This window comes from Fusarium subglutinans (assembly GCF_013396075.1).
Source record: "Fusarium subglutinans strain NRRL 66333 chromosome Unknown NRRL66333_c0000019, whole genome shotgun sequence".
Classification (NCBI taxonomy): domain Eukaryota; kingdom Fungi; phylum Ascomycota; class Sordariomycetes; order Hypocreales; family Nectriaceae; genus Fusarium; species Fusarium subglutinans.
Window position 1 is genome coordinate 366599 of NW_023502082.1, and position 19409 is coordinate 386007.

The 19409-nt window shown below is 49.4% G+C and overlaps 7 protein-coding genes across 7 annotated transcripts; 2 read left to right on the top strand and 5 right to left on the bottom strand.

Moving 5' to 3' along the window:
• Window positions 1-103: 103 nt before the first annotated feature.
• FSUBG_2306 (uncharacterized protein) lies at window positions 104-1282 on the top strand (the record flags this gene model as incomplete). Its single annotated transcript, XM_036680065.1, has 2 exons — window positions 104-759; window positions 817-1282. The coding sequence occupies 2 exons, from the start codon at window positions 104-106 to the stop codon at window positions 1280-1282; spliced, it is 1122 nt and encodes a 373-aa protein (XP_036542226.1).
• A 362-nt stretch (window positions 1283-1644) lies between these two features.
• On the bottom strand, window positions 1645-4200 carry FSUBG_2307 (interferon-regulated resistance GTP-binding protein; the record flags this gene model as incomplete). The annotated part of the gene is made up of 1 exon (XM_036680066.1): window positions 1645-4200. The coding sequence occupies one exon, from the start codon at window positions 4198-4200 to the stop codon at window positions 1645-1647; it is 2556 nt and encodes an 851-aa protein (XP_036542227.1).
• A 927-nt stretch (window positions 4201-5127) lies between these two features.
• FSUBG_2308 (uncharacterized protein) lies at window positions 5128-7419 on the bottom strand (the record flags this gene model as incomplete). Its single annotated transcript, XM_036680067.1, has 1 exon — window positions 5128-7419. One exon carries the CDS (start codon window positions 7417-7419, stop codon window positions 5128-5130), a length of 2292 nt encoding a protein of 763 aa, XP_036542228.1.
• A 781-nt stretch (window positions 7420-8200) lies between these two features.
• On the bottom strand, window positions 8201-9715 carry FSUBG_2309 (uncharacterized protein; the record flags this gene model as incomplete). Its single annotated transcript, XM_036680068.1, has 1 exon — window positions 8201-9715. The coding sequence occupies one exon, from the start codon at window positions 9713-9715 to the stop codon at window positions 8201-8203; it is 1515 nt and encodes a 504-aa protein (XP_036542229.1).
• Window positions 9716-10480: 765 nt separating this feature from the next.
• Window positions 10481-12154, top strand: FSUBG_2310 (general amidase; the record flags this gene model as incomplete). Its single annotated transcript, XM_036680070.1, has 1 exon — window positions 10481-12154. One exon carries the CDS (start codon window positions 10481-10483, stop codon window positions 12152-12154), a length of 1674 nt encoding a protein of 557 aa, XP_036542230.1.
• Window positions 12155-12592: 438 nt separating this feature from the next.
• FSUBG_2311 (hexose transporter) lies at window positions 12593-14407 on the bottom strand (the record flags this gene model as incomplete). The annotated part of the gene is made up of 5 exons (XM_036680071.1): window positions 12593-12711; window positions 12764-12994; window positions 13041-13892; window positions 13943-14152; window positions 14212-14407. The coding sequence occupies 5 exons, from the start codon at window positions 14405-14407 to the stop codon at window positions 12593-12595; spliced, it is 1608 nt and encodes a 535-aa protein (XP_036542231.1).
• A 2210-nt stretch (window positions 14408-16617) lies between these two features.
• Window positions 16618-18470, bottom strand: FSUBG_2312 (serine threonine kinase; the record flags this gene model as incomplete). Its single annotated transcript, XM_036680072.1, has 5 exons — window positions 16618-16655; window positions 16704-16809; window positions 16866-17277; window positions 17329-17770; window positions 17855-18470. The coding sequence occupies 5 exons, from the start codon at window positions 18468-18470 to the stop codon at window positions 16618-16620; spliced, it is 1614 nt and encodes a 537-aa protein (XP_036542232.1).
• Window positions 18471-19409: the final 939 nt, after the last annotated feature.

Genomic DNA, 19409 nt, shown 5'->3' on the forward strand with positions numbered 1-19409 from the left:
GACAGGGCTGGCTGCCTCATCCGCCTTATCCTCCGTCAGCGTCGCTGAAGCCTTATATTTCGTGTGAACCAAATAGATCATAAGGCGACTGAAAACCGCGATCATGGCGAACAAGACGGAGCTCGATTCGAGCCTGCTGGATCTCCCGCTTCAGCAATTGACCAAAACAACGATAGCCAGCGAATACTGGGCCTCCCAACACCAGGATCAGCGCCTCAACAGCGTGGACTTTGACCTACAATCTTTTTGGACATACTACAACAAAGAATGCGCCAGAGCTCTCCACGGCGGAGGGCGATACGTGGCTCTGCGATCGCACCGTGATGTGGTCGAATGCATTCGCAAACTCAAGCGCGGGATGTTGCGCCATGACATCAAGGAGGAGCTGCGAGAGAAACTCACAGCGCCTCACGACAATGAAGACGAGATGCTTGACAACTCGATAGATCTGGCCGCCAGTCTGCTTTTGATGATTAGCTTCTGCAGCTTCACGTACGGCTTCTCTGGCCGAAGCCATCTCCGTTGGAGTCATGGGTCCCTGGAGAGCTTTGTGTTAGCCTACTTTGATCCTGGCGCTCCCCAGCTGCCCAAGGAGAATGTTAAGATGGAGAAGATATTCACTGCGCGCAATCTGTGTCGCATCGCAGGGCTGGATATCGTTTGGACTGATAACTTGGTAGACCATCTCCGACTGACAGATGACGATCGGCGTGTGCACATCTTCCATCATGCTTCGTTCCTACAGGTCCAACAACAAAGGTTCACAATTTCTTCAAGACCACATAATGCGTGAGTCCGCTGACTTAGTCGTGGCAGTGCCGACTCCCTACTGCCCAAAGGTCTCGCAGATGAGACGTTGCAGACATTAGCACTTCTCTTCCCATCCTCAGACGCAGAAACAAGGAAGTGGTTCTCCAAGTTGTCCGTCGCGGACCTTGACAAACGAGCCATTCAGTGTGGACAATTAAAGACGGACCATCGGCAAACTGAAAAGTTTAGATTTTGGAATGATCGTCTGGTTGTGTTGAAGCAGGTCTTTGACGAAGCACAGCCGAAATCGTTATCGCAATGGTGGCATGATAGGCGGAATGGCGTCCAATGGTACCGCTCTTCGATAGGCAGCAAATCATTGTCATCCGCTAACACCGTTCTCATCAACAGGTACACATTTTGGGTGGCAGTCCTCGTTCTTGTGTTGACGATATTCTTTGGCTTGGTGCAAAGTATTGAAGGTGCTTTACAAGTGTATGCCTCCTTCAAAGGTCTCGATGGATCAACATGAAAGTTAGGTATAGATCCTACTGTCCACGAGCCAGGAGCCACAAGCTCTACGGTGACGCATATGTTGGAACAGTGTAAAGACGCGTGTATATTAAATTTCTTGGTAATATCATCCGGTACAGATTTATATAAGTTTTTTTTTAGCCAAGTGAATCGAGTATAGACTTGAAGGAAGCTCACATAACTTATGCTGCATACCATCAGTAGGGTCTTAGGAGTTAGGGTATAAATAAATCATTCTTGGTATTCTATCTATCGAAACCCGACAATAACCCAACCGTAAACGCATCGTTACATAAGGATATCACAAGTCCCTTCCCAACGCCGTGCATCTTCTAATCCATCTCTTCTAGTAATAAAGTCTTAGTTTCCCATTCGCATAGCGTTCACAAGTCTATGCCTCGCACCCTCTCGGCGACCGTCACCTCGTCCGGGACTCTCAGTGTAGGAATCCTGGCGACGCGCATTGTCATAGTATGACTCTGTCTCTCCAAGGCCAACCTTTGAGGGACGAGGAGGTGGCGGTGGGGGAGCGTGGCCTGGTGCAGTTGCCTGTTGCTGAGGATGGTAAACTGGCTCCCAGTCACGGTTGGCCTGGTAAGGGCCGTTCTGGTACGAGTCCTGAGTCGGGACGGGAGGTCGGCTTGCTCGCTGTTCCTCCCGTTCACTGCGCTCGTCTCGACTATCGCGGTTTCGTCGCGTGGAGTCGCTACGGCTTGACTGAGGGGCCGGTTGCGCCTGGAGGAGACCGCCTTGAGGTGCACCGTTCTGGGATACTCCATTCTGAGGCGCTCCAACCTGGCGACGGCTTACCTCTCGAGGCGTCTGCTCTTCGTCATCCGTTTCTGCATCGTCATCGTCATCCTCGTAGGCTCGTAATTCGCTTCGCATGGCAAGGCTGGCGCAGATGCTTCTAGCTTCCTCGATGGCCTTCTTCTGCAATTGGAGAGCCTTGCGGCGCTCACGGGTTTCCTTGTTCTCGGCAGCAATAGCCTCGATGGTGGTGTCTGGCATGCGAAGAATCTCAATAGGATTAAACAACCGCAGCATACCAAGCAGAAGGTGTCGCTCAACAACCTGAGTAATGACATTACGTGTAAAGATGCGTGCAGTAAGGTCGTAGTAAATAAGCATCTTCTCCAGGACCTCTTCGGCCTCTGTGTAGGTTCCGCCGTTCTCTGTAGCGTCGGCACGCCACTTTCGAAGACGCTCCTCATATTCGGGGTCGAAAGGCTGGATCTCGAGTTCCATATCGTCGGTAAGACGCCCAAGCTCGGTGTCGGCGCTTTCGACGAGATCCTTCATTCTGAGCTCGAGGAAGTGCATGCGAAGAGGATCGCGCATGCGCATGGGCCAGACGTGATCAATAACATCCGCAAGAAACTCGTTGCAGATGACACCGACGTTGTCCTTGTATTCTTGTGCAAGAACAGGCCAGTTTCTGGAGTAGTCCTGGAAGAGGATATAAGGGGCTCGAGGGTTGGAGTCGAGAGGAAGTTCATTACCCCGGATCTGTCGGAGAAGAGGCTCAACCTCAAACTCGGCAAAGTCCTTCTTTGAGCGATCTCCAACGGTGCCTGGAGTGGGAAGACCATTGCCTTCGGCAGCGCCATTCGTACCATTGACACCATTTGCGGCAGGAGGCTGGCTCTTCTGGAACGTAACCTTACGACCGTGCTGTCGGAACCGTCGAGCGAAGCGCTCACTCTCGTCACGGATGCGAGCTCGGAGCTTCTGTGATGGGGTACCCTTGGGGCTTGACTGCCTAGCAAAGAATCGCTCACCAAAAGGGTTCTTGTAGTTACCGTTCACCGCAGGAGTGACGAGGTTGTTGGATGCTGTGAAGAGCTCGCCCATCTGGAAACGCATCTCCTCTGGGGTATCTTTGCCAACACCCATGGCCTTGAGCTGGCTCTCGCAGCCTTCCAAAGCTTGCTGGATCTGGCTGCGAAGAGTCTTGACATGCTTGCCGATATGACGCTGGAGCTGAATGCTCAGCTTCGCACGGAGAGCACCAATACCCCACATCTCTGGTGGGAGAGTTGCCCATTTTCCACGAGAGAAGAACTCGGCTTCTCGGTTGGCGCGGTCCTCGGGGGTCTGCCATTGCTCGCCTGGTCCAGGGTTGAGCAGGACATACCAGCCGAGCTTGAAGTTGTTCTCCTGGTCCTTGTTGGTAACAAGCTCGATGAACTTTTCTTCAAGCCCAATACGTTCAGTCATATCGGGCTTGGTGAGGACACCGATTGTGCGTGATCCCTTGGGATCAAAGTGGCGGGCCTTCTTGAGGATAGGAGCCTGAACATAATCGTTGTTTCCGCCAATAACAGCAAGAATTAGAGTTCGAGAGCTCTTCATGTATCGATCGGAGAGAGCTTCGATGGTTTGGATGTCAGACTCGGATTGATCGCGGTTGGCGACACGGACAAGACCGGGGAGATCGACCAGAGTCAAAAGTGGCATGTCGGGGCCCTCCTTCTCGACGACGAGGATATCGCGAGCAGCGAAGCGACCAGGAATGCTCTTGGGAGCAATCAACTCTGTAGCATCACGCATCATCGCATCAAAGGGTGTGTCACCGGTGACATCACCGCCCCATTGCAGCAGGCGAACTTGATCATTGTAGGGTCGTGTCTTGTCGGGGATGATGGAAACCTTTAGTTTTGTCTCCTTCGCTCGTCGCATGCGAATCTCTGTCGCAAACCGTGTGCAGGCGCCGGCATCGCGAGGGAACGGTGTGCCGGTGAGAGCCTCGAGAACCGAGCTCTTGCCAGCGGATTGATCGCCGACAACGACGATTTGGGGTAGTTTGACATCATCGAGCTGTGCGAATTGGAGCTTGTCGATAAGGTCTAGCAGGCTTCGTTGCTCAGTAGCAAGGCCCTGATCGCCCAGCGACGATTCGAGGGAATGGCGCATTTTGGTATAATAGAAGCAGAATAAGAGGGGGTTGAAAAGGCAAGATTTTGAGCCAAGGGCTTCGTCATTTATAAGTTATGGCGCTCGGGCTTTGGTTCGCTCTTTCTTGGCTGCCTCTGTGACCGGATGGTTAAGGTTGCGCGGCTGCCAAGCGTCTTTCAGGCCTGGAGGCGACCAAATGATGCCCAGCGTGCGCTAGCGTCATACCTACTGCGCCACCCTCAACAGAGACATCCCTGGAATCTCAAGTGACAGATTAAGTTCTGATGGGTTTAGCGTGTTCATGTACCAGTTTATTTTCTCACCTTGATGTTATTCAAGCCATCAGTCCTATAGTATAGAGGAAGCTTCTCACATTGGCTTCTAAGGTCGACTAAGCCGTCACGAAGTCAAGATAAGATAGATTTTAATTCTAACAAAGTCGTTTATTACTTAAAATCCAGGAGAAGTTTTTGGTTTTGTTGCCTCCTTGGGGATTGATGTGTGGCGTGTGGCGTTTCTATCTGTGGCTGTGCAGGTGAAAGTCTTGGCATATACAACGCCTCGATTACGCCGCAAATGACATGTGTTTGTCTTTTGCGCTCCATTCATTAATAAGCTGCTGAGCTGCATTTTGTTTTCTATGATTTCATGGCCTTTTTCCTGCTGCCTAAATCTGGCGTAGACTCGTACGGACTTTGGATTGGACTGACAGTCATACTCATGATAGGTGACGTAGCTAACCGCGTGTATAACACGTCTGCTCACCCTAGACCTGTATTGGCAAGAAATGCTGATAGGTGAAACTCAAGACAAGTCACAGACATCGCTGTATAAATGTGTTTATAGAACGCTTGCCCTATACTGACTATATAAAAGTTTCTACCTAGTTTAAGGGGATTTGAAAAAGGTGCATAGAAGAGGCACAGTCTAGAATTCATGCATTGCTCATACTAGCTCATCCCGTGGCTCGTTTGACCATACTTCAAAGTCCACTGGCTTCGGAAGCAAGAGGCGAAGATGGCGGTTAGCCATCGGGTCATCGTCCTTGCAATATAGACGTACGCCTTCGCATGTGCCCCGCTGCGGAATTCCATTGCCAAGTTCCATACTCCTGACAAAAGCTGTCAGATTCCAGCCATAGGGTGTCGCCTCAGCCTTATCCCCAGGGTCATCGTACCAATCATCCCAAAAGTCCAGAGGTTCGTCGCCATAGGCGTGCTCGCCGTTGTGCTCGAAGCGCCAAGTCTCCGTTGCGTGGCCAGCTGTGCCAGATACTTGCCAGTACCAAACTTGGCCCTCTGCGTCTCGCCCCCAGTCCCACCGCGGGGAGTTTTCGATTCTGAGAAGATATTCGTCTTCTTCTCTGTCGTAGAAAGGTTGCATGTCGGTGGTGAAATCGGGATCTTGGTCTTCGGTGGTGACTTTTGGTCTTTCTGGAAGTTCCCTTTCAGTAGCAAACTTCTTCAGTTTTCCTTGTCCATCTCTCCAAAGACCCATTTCCGAATCCCACGTATGTTGTCCTTGAACAGTCCAGGAGTCATCGTTGGGCTTCTCTCGTTTTTCAAAAGGATCATCAACCTCTTCGTCAGTGACAGGGTCGTAGAAGACTTGGTCTGAGTCGACCCATAACCCCGTCTCAAAATGGTAGATCCTTCGGGGTCCAAGACTATGGGCGATGCCATGTTCGTCTCTTCGCTCGAATGTAGCAGAATCCAAAGCTTTGATGTCCTTCAAATCATATCCTCTCTTTTGCCAGAGATTGTCTCGCGTAGCATGGAAGGCAGAAAGCTCGCAAGTAGTCTTGTCAAAGACTAGTGGATGCGTAGATACCTGCGTCTCTTCGTTTATGTGAGGTGGCAGTGGTTTCTTCTGATCGGGGTCATCCGTGCGGTTGACGTAAGCGAGAACTGCCTGTTCATTCAAACGCTCATCCGTTTTTCCAACGGATAACGAGGAGTCGCTATCGTCGTTATCACTGTCGTCGTTATCACTGTCGTCGTCATTGCTGTCGTAGTCACCGCCATAGTCACCGCCATAGTCATCGCCGTCATTGTCGATGCCGTCTCCTGACGCTATAACAAACGTATCCAAGTGCAACGAATTCAAGTTTGCAAGTTCCGTAAGAAAGGAACCATTGACTACCATGGAGGTGAAGTATAACCTTTTGAGTGTCTTCGCGTGGCGTCGAATGAAAGCGACAGTCCGGGAGACCCAGGCATCCTCGGGGCATCTAATACCGTTCATTTCCACAAACTCCACACTAGTAAGTTTGGGCAGTTTAGGAATGATGCTAGGAATGAACGGAATGAAAGTATTCTCGTTACATATTTTCAAGCTCGTCAAGTTTTTCGCTTTCGCAAGGCAAGCCGTAAACCCTCTGGCAGCCTGACTCGGGGCAGACATACTACAGAGACAGAGATCCAAGTGAACAAGATGCTCGAAAATGTTAAGCTTCGAAGGCTCTTCCATTCGGAGGAGCGGTGAATGGGTATCGAGACTCTCATCTGAGTAGAATAGATGGCTAATCTTGACTGTTGGCGCTTCATCATTGGCCTGACTTGCAAGAGACTCCAGCAGCGGAATGAAGTAATCCATAAAACCAGTGTTGTAGCTTAGATTTATCTCATTTTTCTCTAAAAGAATCCTGAGACTGCTGATGGTCATGGAGAATCCCAAAGAGGGAATCTCAAGGCACCGCTGACCATCCATAGGCCTTGAGACCAGGGTATGTAGATTAGGCATGTTGTTGCGAACAGCGGATACAAATTCATCTGGAGAATTTATTTTGGTAGCCGGACGTTTGTTATCATGGACCATATACGCGGTAAAGGGGCCCGGTCGACGGGGAAAACCCGAGATATCCTGTAAACCAACCAGAAAGCCGAAATACGCGAGCCTGGTGAGTTCTGTGAAGGAATCTTCGTTATCAACCTCGCTGTAATCACAAACCACCGGGGGTCTCAAGCAAGGATATCTGAAGATCTTAGAGTCAAACGCAAGCTCTTCCCAGACGAGAACACGGACCAGGGAGGCAAGCGGGGACTCTGAGAGCTCGAAGAAATGCTGAAGATCTTGAATAAGAGGGGAGACTCGGACTTGATAGAAAAGAGAGCGCGAGGCTTCTGTAGACACTTGGCGGCAGGTGAGTCTAAGCGACTTGAGATCTCGCCTTGACAAGCCATTATCAAGCGAGAAGACCTCGGCGAGAAGCTCGCAGGGTAGGGTAGCAAGACTCATGATGGCCCGTAGATCACTGATGCCGTGAAAAGATGTCTCGGGACAGAAAAGAAAAGTTCCAAGTTTTATCCCAAAGAAAAAAGACGGAGGAAAATTTAGTCTTTAGCAAGATGAGAAGAATAATGAGTTGTAAACTTTGAAGAGTCTTAGGTTTTGCGGGGCCTTATGGGAGCCGGAAGCGGCTTGTTAGGCACTAGGTTGAGCAAACTTACACAATTCATTAAATTGAAGGATTGTGACAAACACGCAATGATTTCTGCCTGCTACAGCTGGTGGAAGGTTTGAGTTTTCATATTGGATAGTTGAGCGAGTTGCTTACAACAACCTATGTTTGAATGCGAATACTCAGTTGCTGATATATAAACTGTGGAGTAGCAGATATGTTGTTTGTGGAGTTATGTTATAGTGTGTACATAGAGATGCAAACTTAAGGTTATGTTTCGTTATATACCTTTTAGTCTTTTCCTTTTATAATACCTTAAGGCTTATAAGAAGATTTATTAATTACTATAAAAATTTATAGATAAAAGTATATATCAAAAAAGAATTATATTGTTATTTATTATCTATATTTATAGCCTATAGCTTAATCTTGAAGACGGCAGTTATCCTTATAGATATCTAAACTGTTGAGGAGCAACTTATAATAAATGTGATGCGGTTTTAAATCGGAAAGAATACCCCCTGACCGATAGGAGAAAAGGTGACAGTCTCATCAAGATATTTCGCTGAAATTTGGCTCCCACTTGGTATTCAAGTCACTCCCAACTACGGCTTTGACTCAAAACGCTCTGATTGGCATGGGAGGCTGAAAGGCGGCGGCATCACTTGTACCGGGGACATTATAGTTGATCGATGCCGATGGTGAGTCCGGTTCGAGCCTAGCCCAAAACCTCTCCAAGTCTTCTTGGAAGCGCTTGACTATCCAGAAGCCTGTGAGCTCCCTTCGACTTTGCATGTCACGGCGAACAATATCTCTATCTTTGCCGTCAGATAGCAAGAACCCAAGAGCGTATACAGGCCAGGTCCCGATGAAACACTCGAACCAGGGACGATCGCCAGCACGTTTAGACAGAATTTGAAGTGCTATGCAAGCTTGCCAACTGTCCGTGGGAGACACCATAGGAAGCCCTGTGTTTGGGCCATAAGCCTTGAGGTGCTGCATGAGAATAGAAGTGATCATGGCGTATAAGCAGTTGGCATCTCTGTTTAGCGCATCGGATGCATCAGTTTGCTCCACAGCCTGCAGGGCAAAGTCTTCCCAGGTTGTGACCTCAGCCTGAAGCTTTAGTAGACCTTCCATGTTGGCAGATTCTCTTCCAAGGCAAAGCTGGCCGAGGACCGTGGCGAGTCGCATTACGGCCAAGGGCATACCAAGGACGGGACTATTGAGACTCAACAGGTGAAAGTCCAGATCCCTAGGGTGCTCTAAGAGCTTCTCGGAGCGAGCCCAAACTTCGGGGTCTAACGATTGGAGGGATATGTAGCTGTTCGCGCTGGACCAAAGACCGTTGTTCAACAGGAAGACTTCGTACAACACACTCTCAAGTGCCAGGCGGAGAAAAGCCGTAAGGTCAGTGCTTGTCACGTTCAGTATCCGGGAGACGATGATCTTGATAGCAGCACTGACGTGCTGGGGTTGATCGTCCCATGAAGAGGAGCCAGATATGATGTTGAATGAGTACAAAAGAACAATGGTGACAAGGATGTTATCGTCCTTCTCTGGTGAGTCTTGACAGAGTGAGTCTGCCAGCCTGGCAAGCGAGTCTGTATAGTACTGATGAGAAACATGGCACATGCCCGGCGGCCCTCTGATAGAAACAAAGGATGTGGCACAAGCCATGAGAGCAGGCGATAGAGTCTTGCGCGATACCATGATAGTATGTATAGCAGTATGCCATGTCTCCTGGAAGACAGAACTGCAATTTGGTAGTAAAAGAAGTGGTGTTCCCCGACGGCCGAACTCGTGGAAGAGCGTCCATTCGATGTCATCTCGTTCCTGTTTCCGAGCCATGACACAATCGGCCAGCAGAAACAGTGACGGCGGTGATGTCGCTACACAAGACGAAGGAGGCGATTGACTGTGACGACTCTTTGCCGCCTCGCGAACTTTACATGATCTGAAGCGACGGTCTACAAGGTCTTTGTTTAAAGGCCACTGGCAATCGCGCGGAACACGTGAGGCAAGACAGGCTCGGCAGATTGGAGCTCGCTCATCGCACTTTATGCGGTGTCGTCGGCAGGGAATACAGCCAGTCTTGGCACGCAGCTTGGGCCGCTGATGACTTGTGGTCATGTTGAATTGACTGTCTGGGGCGATGGGCCGTGAAGTAAGGCGTGTTACGACGCTGTGTTGGGCAGTCATGAGATATGCCAGGGATTATCGAGTTGTGTGTAGGGGAGAGATTGATTGATCTGAAGCCATCAACTTACTCGCCACTTGGTGAGATAGATCTTAGGCCAAAGGCTTGCCCTTCCTGTACAAGATGGAATTGTTTATCTCTATCACTTGATCAGTCAAAGGATCGATAAGGCCCGAACTCAAGGGTCAAATGCCTCAGCTCAAGATAAGCTATCATGGTGCATACCCGCCTCAAGCAAGTTTGCGGGGAAGTACACTAGTGAAGCGTGAAGCTTCAGAATCATACGCTTCATTCGCTCACGCTAGTTTAGTTCATGCATTCTCGCAAAAGCATATGATTGGCCCAGTAGGTAGTTGTCTGGACGAGCTTGGAAATGGTGGTTATGTCTATGTTGAGGGTTGCAAGCCTCGGTAATGGCTCACTCCGCAATCGTTACCTGCATCACCAACATGTCGCAAATATGTTTGATTGGGTTATCCGCTCCTGACCTATCAATTCTCCAATCATCAGTATTTCCTGATGGTTGATGGATAGTTTTAGACTGTATGATGTCTTTGGTTAAAGCTATAGAGTCCTCCGGGGGCTAGAATCGCATATGACTATAAAGAGACACCTCTTACTCACCGGTTCTCTATCAATATTCCATCGCTTCTTATACTATTCAGTCCAAAGCTCAAATTGCACACCGAACAATCATCATGCAAGTCAACAACCCCGTACCCGTGCCAAAAGGCACGCCAGAGCACGAGGCCAAACGTGCTGCTGTTCTCAAAGCACTCGCCGACAAAGTGCCCGCAGAGTTCTGCCTGGGTCCTGAATTCTTCAAAGATACTCCTCTAGATGTCACCAAAATCCCTGCTACCTGTGGTATCCTCACGGACGAAGAAGTAGCCATTACAGAAGACTATGATGCAACTGGCCTAGCTGAGGCTATTGCCAGACGCAAGTATACATCCGTGGCTGTTGCTAGAGCCTTTTGCAAGCGCGCAATTATCGCCCATCAGCTTACCTGTTGTCTTACCCAGTGGTGTTATGATGAGGCTATACAGCAAGCTACGAAACTAGATGAGTATTTAACTGAGCATGGCACCACGATAGGTCCGCTCCATGGTGTACCCATCAGTATCAAGGATCATATTCCTTTGGCCGGCACTTTTGCCTCGGTGGGCATTCTGGCTACGGCCGAGTATGATCAGCATGACTCTCCCCTTCCAGCAGTCCTTCGCAAGGCCGGTGCTGTCTTCTACTGTAAGACAAACCAACCCCAAGCCCTAATGCATGGCGAAAGCGACTCACCTTGGGGCCGCGCCCTGAACCCGTTCAACACCAATTTGACACCTGGAGGTTCTAGTGGTGGTGAAGGAGCCTTGATTGCTATGAAAGGCTCGGTCCTCGGCATTGGAACCGATATTGGTGGCAGTATTAGGATTCCTGCTGCGTTCAGTGGTATTTATGGATACAAGCCAACAAGTGGTATCCTGTCGACAAAAGACTTGGTACACGGGCCTATGGTAGCTGAACTCACTGTCTTGGCCAATGCCGGTCCTATGTGTCGATCTGCACGGGATATGGATCTCTTCATGCGTATTCAGCTTGCTGTCAAGCCGCATATCAGAGACCTGACACTGGTCCCAACGACATGGACTGGATTGTCGACACCACTGAGCATGACCCTTGGTAGCCCACTCAAAATTGGCATCATGACACACGATGGCTTCATTCAGCCTCAGCCACCTCTCAAGCGTGCCCTGTCATGGGCTAGTACTCTTCTGTCAGATCCTCGACTATCAGGGATTATCGAAGTCAAGCCATTCCTGCCTTACGGCGTGAAACAAGCATGGGACGAGCTCCTACAAGCCTACTCCCCTGATGGCGGCATTCCAACTCGTGAAGCTGTTCTCGCAACAGGCGAGCCAATCTATCCCCTGACAGAATGGATCTGGAAGACTGCCGCTCCCAAAGGCATGCTTACTGCCGGTGAAATGGCTTACGTACGCAAAGCATGCCTCGACTTCCGACATGCCTTTGCAGAGGATTGGGAGCGCCAGGATGTCGATGTTATCCTTTGTCCCACTGGCGTTGGTCCGGCCACGACTCACGACACAAATTTCTATCTTATGTATACAGCTCTGTGGAACTATCTTGACTGCCCCGGTTTGGTGTTCCCTACAGGGCTCAAGGTTGAGGAGGGCGAGAAATACGACGCGGATTATAAGCCTCTAGGACCTGAGTGCGCTCATGTGAAAGACCTCTGGGAGAGTGGTAATTTCACAGGAGCTCCTATCAACCTTCAGCTTGTGGGGAGGAGATATCATGACAATCAGCTGTTCGGTGCTTTGAAGCTGCTCCAGGGCGCCCTTGGGCTTGAATGAGTGTTGAATGGAGCTTCGGATATGTGTGCATGTATCTCAACTGTTTGGTACTTTCTGTATCGTAGAGGGTGTAAGTGGTTAGTTTATAGCTGAGCATCTTCAGGAAATCTTCTTGAGATCTAAGACGAAGACCTCAGCCACCACTTGACATACTATCACCTTTGCCATAATACAATACTCTGTTGCTACCTTTCGTGACACTTAAAACCTACCTGATGTATGATATTCTGTGCTGGAGCTTAAGTTGTCATGACCTCTACACCCGGCTCACTTTCGGACATCACATTGATTTTAGAAGTGTACTTTTGATGGTGAAAATTGCTGTTGCGGACCAAAACATGCAGTCGCAATTTAATGTGATATTCATGAACGATCGTCCTGATAGCGCTAACAAGTATTGAGACCAAACAAGTCTCTCCCTTTCAACATAGTAACCACTCAAACAACCTCGCGGGTTTGCACTTGAGTCTGTTGTTCGTCTGCCTTTGAGTCTCCAAAGTGAATCTGCTTCTCGACAGCAGCAACGGTCCTCTCCTTGAGTTCCTCGTCCTCGAAAACTATCATCTGTTAGAATTTCCCAACTGAAGCGATGCGAGCGAGACAACATACGGAATGCAAGTTCCTCGAGGGTTCGGCCACTGGTCTCGGGATAGAGAAGGTAGATGATGCAGAACTCGAAGAAGATCCAACCACAGTAAATGGCCAGGTATCGCCACTTGATAGCATCGAGAGCAATGGAGTTGACGTTGGTGGAGAAGAAACCGGCGAGCTTTCCAAAGATCTGCTGAACACCGATACCACGGCTTCGCATCGCGTAGGGCCAAAGTTCAACCAGGTAGGCTGTAAATTGTTAGATTGGACTTCAAAATGGTGGCTGAAGACTTACTGTATGTGAGAGCGTTGTTTCCGATGGCGTAGGTTGGTGAGTAAGCAAAGTACCAAAACAGAGCGGCAATACCAGGAGCATTATTCTTCGTGCCCTCGGGGATAGCTTGAATTCTCTCAAGAGATACTGTCATGCCGATGAAAGCGCACAGCATGAGCGTAGCGGAAAGCATGTACATGTGTCGACGCTTGAAGCGAGTGACGATCAAAGCAATGATAGTAGCGTTGAGAAAACTCCAGCAAGCATAGGCGAGGTTGATTCGAGTCTTTGTGTAGTCGTCGGTGAAACCCATCATGCCGAAGAGAACACCGGAATAGTAGCTCAGGAGAGTGTTGCCGGAAAGCTGGGTGAAGAGACCGATGAAGATGGTGACAACGAATCGACGACGCATACCGGCGGTGCGGACAACCTCGAGCCAGGATTGTTTGGAGGCTTCCATCTCGGCCTTGATGGTCTCTCGGATCTGAACAATTTCGGCCTGGACGAGCTGGGAGCTGGCATCGCCTTCGGCGTGGTACTTGATGAGGACCTGAGCGGCTTCTTCTTCGCGGTCTTTGGAGACGAGGAAACGAGGAGACTCGGGGAGGAGAAAGACGGTGGAGATCTGAATCAGTGAGGGGACGATCTGCAACAGAGAAGGCAGACGCCATGACCAGTTGGTGGTGATGGGAGTTGTGCCCAGAGCGATAGCAGAGGCGAGAATCTGACCGATGTAGTAGGACGAGTTGAAAAGAGATGTGAGGACAGCACGCTCCTTGGGATATCCCAGCTCACCGATGAGGGCAGCACCAGAGATAATACAGAAGAGAATTCCAGCTCCAAGAATCATACGAGCGACGATGTACATACCAACTGAGAACTCGTCAGTATATCGAATATTGGATAGAACAGGGGTCTCATACCGTGCTGGGCGAATCCCTGAATGATAGCACCGCCAACCATAATCAGAGAACCAAGCATAATAGACCATCTTCGGCCGAATCGCTGAGCGAACCAAGGCGCAAATGGGACCGCAAAGATAGAGCCGAGCTGGTAGGAAGAGTTGACAAAGCCGAGCAGACCTGGTTCGATGGCCCACTTGCCTTCCTCGTTCTTTCGTCCGTCGCCGAGATCTATAAAAACCCGTCAGCTCTGAACCAATCCTCCATAGATTTTTGTAGGTGATTCATACAGTGGTGGAAGTTTTGAGAGTACTGGAGGGTGTTGATGAGTTGCGAATCGAAACCAGAAGTCATCTCAACACCCATACAGCAGAAGAACAACCAGACGTACATAAGACGCAGATTGGGCTTCTTGTACCATGGCGTCTTGTCCTCCTCGACGAGGCGGGTGACGATGGGGTCCGCGGCGCTACCAACGTTGACCATGTTGGCGAATTGGCTCTTCTAAGCTTGTCGAGTTGGTTTTTATGCAAGGGGCCCGTGTCTCCAGAGCAGCAGAGGAAACCAAGCTTGAGAGATGGGAAACGAAAAGAAAGAAATTCAATGGGGCATTGCAGATCATATTATACATGAGCTCTTCCCCGCGAGCGTGTAGATAAGATAGACAGACAAAGTAGCTATGAACCTAGCGGTAGCTTAACCGAATTCTCCGTATATAGGCTAATTATGGAGTTTGTCTGGGGAAAACGTGGAGTCTCCGCAAAATACTTGGTTCGACCGCTGTCCATGTTGCATCACGACGTGACATTCCCGTCAGCGGCCGACCACACAGGGACAGACGATTCGCCCGCAAGCAGCCAAACCCCGGCCTAGCTTAGGTTGACAGTCCCCCCAGAATATGTACAGCAAACGGATTCTCGAGCCGAGGTGCTGCTCTCGGTCCAACTTTGCGGTTAAACGGACCGGCTGATGGTGGTGCTAGCTTATGCTTAAAGCGCTGATCGTTTTCTATCTTTGTATTAGACATATGCCAGATCCAAAACACACTGCCACATGACTGCCTACCGAAATTTTGCGGGGTTGGACATACGAGCTTGAACGAGCAGTCTGTGTTTTTTTGGGGTAGGCCATGGGGTTTGGGTGGGGGGCGGTTCTGCAATTTCCCGTCCATTTAAGTGAAGTGATGCCTGAGTTATGGAGACAAGGGTGTACATAGGCTGACTGGCTGAGGCTCGAATCATGTATTTGTGACTAACTTTAACACTGGGCTGATATAAACACGGTAAACAGCCTCGGCAAACGAATATAGCCAGCCATTCAGCGTCGTCTATACGTCAGCTCCGTTTCACCTCACCTCACCCACAAATCTCTTCCCCAGACTTCATGGGATGATTCTCGAAGGCAAGAATAAGCATAAGCTTCAAGGAAGAGGTGTTAGTTTCATTTTCCATCGAACATTTGGGAGAAGAGGGTTGCACCGGGATTGTCAATGCCCCTGTCTCTCAGCTCATCAACCGTTCACCTGGAACCGGCTTTTCAGGCTAAACACCCGGAGAATGAATGCGAGAACTACTGGTATTTAAAGCTTGGCAGCCGCTGCGAAAACAAAGAAGCACAGAACAACCCCCCCTGGGAGGGTTGACAGTGAGCCCTCCCAAATCCGTGGGGGAACCCTCGTGTGCGCACGCGGGTATACAGCTGTGACGCTCTGCCATTTCCGGGTGAATCCTTCCAGGCATCCTTTGATTTGAATATGCTTACTTTACAATATGTTATAGGGCTATTGACCAAAGAATGCGGGCTGAAAGGGTGATGGTGAACCTGCCGGATGAGTCGCCCGAGCCAATGGATGGTGAGACATTGTGATAGGGCTGTCATTGCGAGGTTATCACTGGGCTTGCAAAAATCCTTTCTTCCGCGTGTGATGCATCGATAATGGCAAAAGGAGATAAATTGCATATTAGTTGGGGGATAAAGATGTCGGGTGATGAGCTTGGCAAATGTCGATGAGACAATTAGGAAGAGGCCGAGACTGGGGAAACAAGGAAGTCACTGGGTAATAAAGGGATCTGCAGTTGTTTGAGAATTCGTTGGCTTGTAGGGTAACATTTGAAGATCATGTCTCTGGTTAAGGCTGATGTTTTGGAGGGTATGCCCAAGGTTGCGGAGTAAGGACTGAGAAGTGAAGTATATGAGCCCCAAAAGTTTTGCGGCTAGTATATCAAGGGCGTGTGGTCTAGGGGTATGATGTTCGCTTCGCATCTTCGTGCATCTGCGAAAGGTCGAGGGTTCAATTCCCTCCTCGTCCAATCTTTTGCCGTTTGCTTGTTCTATTCCGTTCACATAGAATCTGTCTCCCCAGACAGGACTTGAATTGTTTTTGCCAACCTTGGCCATACCGTCTTTTTCTTTACTTGCGGGCTAAAGTCGAGTATATGGGCTGGGATGTTTCTTTAAAGCTAATTATAATGAGTAATGTATCTAGATCTCAAGGGGGCTTGTGGCGTAACGGTTAGGTGCCACTGGCCCCGGTCCGATAATATTTGGACTTCCATTGACATGATTCAGTGCAAGGACCTTAATATGGAGATAACGCCGTGGGATCCTTCCTGATGGATGCATCCAAGTTCTCTTCAAGTCTAACGCTTGGCAGGCTCCATCTCCGAGCCTCATAGAACATGGCCCCTGTGATAGGTTTACAAATCTATACTCCAATCTCCCGATACCATAACATCTATAGACTGGTCAAAGTACCTTAGAATCCTGTTAGAATCAGCTCTACATATCCTATCTGGATGCAACATCTCCTTCTCGATGAACTCGAGGAGCTCTCCAAGGAAAGTCGGCCCGTTCTTATAGCGTATCTGATTGACGAGCTTTGCAATCCACTTTGAGTTTTAGTCTATGAAGATGAAAATCAAAATTTGTAATGCAAGTTACACACCTGTGATACGCTGGGCTTGAGCCTTGGTATCTGCTCGAACTGTTTGGAGCCGGCGGAGGAATTTGCTTGATCCAATCTTGCTTTCTCTTTTCTTGCAGCTCGGGTTCGCTTGACGTATCCAATCTTCGGATGACCTCTTGATAGCCGATGGAAATTCTTGGTCCGCTTCAGCTCGATATGTCTCTGGAAAAAGTTATCCTCGATGTCGTTTTCGCCACTCTGGACGTAGTTCCAGTCTCCTGAAAACAAGGCATCTTGCTTTCTCAATTGACGAAAGTCTTCACGTCCTTTGTGTTCGAGAAGCACCCAGGTGAAGAGCTCAGAGAAGACGCAGCCAAATGCCCATATGTCTACTTTCCTGGAAATAATGTAACCGATGTCATGTTCAGGTGAACGGTATTCTTGCGAGCATCTATACGCGGTACATCGGCTTTTCCTTGTTCGAGATGATCGGCTGTGAAACCTAGTGAGGCCAAAGTCCGCAATCTTGAGAACTCCGAGTGGATGGTTGGCTGTTTCTTGAGAAAAGTATAGAATGTTGGCTGGTTTGATATCAAGGTGTATCCCAAAGCTTCTGTCTTGGCCACTGGAGGTTCCGTCGTCCATCCTGGCAACGATACTGACTTGATGGATTTCCCCCAGAGCTTCGACCAAGCCACGACATTGGGATATGATCCATTGAACAAAGTTTTTTGGCGATTGCTGCTGGCCTCTGAAGAGATCCTTTGACGGCCAATTTATCATGTCCTCCATGCTGCCCCCTTCAGCCCAGGGGAATAAAAGCATGAACTGGTCTTTTCCCGATATCTCGAATGCAGAAACCAGCTCCAGCAGATTTGGACCGGGACGAACCTTGCGAAAAGCGGCCATTTCCTGCTTGAAAACATCTCGAGTTTTTTCGTTTGCTGGCAGTAAAGTTTTTAATGCAAAACCATTGTGTTTCGTGTCCTAGACGTCAGCTTGACGCGTATATTGGGCCGGTCGTCAACCTACGAAAGAATGATGGTCTTTGTGAATCTTGACCTTTTGGACATATCCATACCCTCCAGTGACGATGCCATGCCCAGCAGATTCCCACGGCATAATGGTATCCGAATGAAGCACCAGATCCCCATCCCCAGACACGTGACCGACGTCCCTCTCCAAAAAGGGGATGTTCACGCACCACTGCTTGAGGTTAAAGTCGCGTATCGCCTTGATGTCTCGGAGGCTTCTGGTAAGCAGGACGGACCGCTGATCGTCTACCCAGCGAGATCGCACTTCCGACTCTTCAATATTCGTTGTGAGTGGTAAGTCTTGGTCACAGAATGTCGCATTTTGGAAGGGCCTGATCAACTCGATGCGATTTATGAGTGCTAAGATAGCAAGTATCTTTTTGGCAGGCCTCCTTCGGTCGCATATATACGATGTTGCTTGCTTAGCCTCTTCCTTGCCGAAGCACCCAGAAAGCTCAGTGAAAACAGATACCTCGGTACAAATTGACTCAAGGCAACTGGAGGGGAGAAACTGCTCTTGCTGACGGATTCCGTTTGGCAGCAATGCATATTCAAGACGGTCCTTCAGCGTGACACCTGTCAATTCATCAGCTCCTGAATTCTGTATCATGGCTGCCGGTAAGTTCAAGCAGCTGATTGCATAATTGTGTGGTTTGTTCTGTAGGGGGTCCAACCTGTGATCTTATATCGAGACTTTTGGTCTTACAGCGATGGGGGGCGGGTCATAAGAACCCCATGGATTGTTCTATCGCTTAGAAACCATACGATGGCGCCATTGTTAGTCGTGCAACTGGAGGATGTCACATCTGCCTACCACGAATATGTAGGACGCGAGCAGCGTGCAACCTCGTTCAGAAGAAAAGGGCTGACCGGAAGACTTGGGCCACCCAAGCATATGAATCTACGAGGTGACACACCGCATATCCAAGCTGTTACGTTTAGTCGCCCAATCACTTGTGTCACATACTCGTAGGACTTTACTCACATAACCAAAAACCACAGGCTTCGCGAGACGAGGGCTGTGACACGAAGGCCGAGAGTGACACTGTTCGTCAGAGCAGTTGGGGACACCGAGGTTCGTGAATACCTCCGAAATTTCCGTATCACGCCAAAGTTCCTGATGAGCCATGGTGTCACCTCTCTCAATAGATTGAGCTGCCAGCTTTCGGTTTCAGTGTAGCCTTATAACCGGCCCTCGGACAAACTTGGGAGCCACCAACTTTACCCAGAAGAATTGTCACGCAGTCGGAAACCCGGAGCTGGTCCACCGAAGCCCCTCCGCCAACATGTCATGGATCACGAGAAGGTCAGAGCTCCATCCACATGATTGGGACTTGCTTGAGCTTTCACCACGGCCCAGTGAAGCATTCAAAATTTCGAGACCGTTTGAGATCCCTCATTCGAATTACTATCGGTCTCTCAGATCTAACAACGGGCCCAATCGGCGGGCAATTCGGCAGCTCCTTGCGAGTGAGGATGATATCCGCCATTGGTTAGATGTGAGCAATATCTGCTCTATTAAATGATTGTTACTGAAACCCTTTGAGAC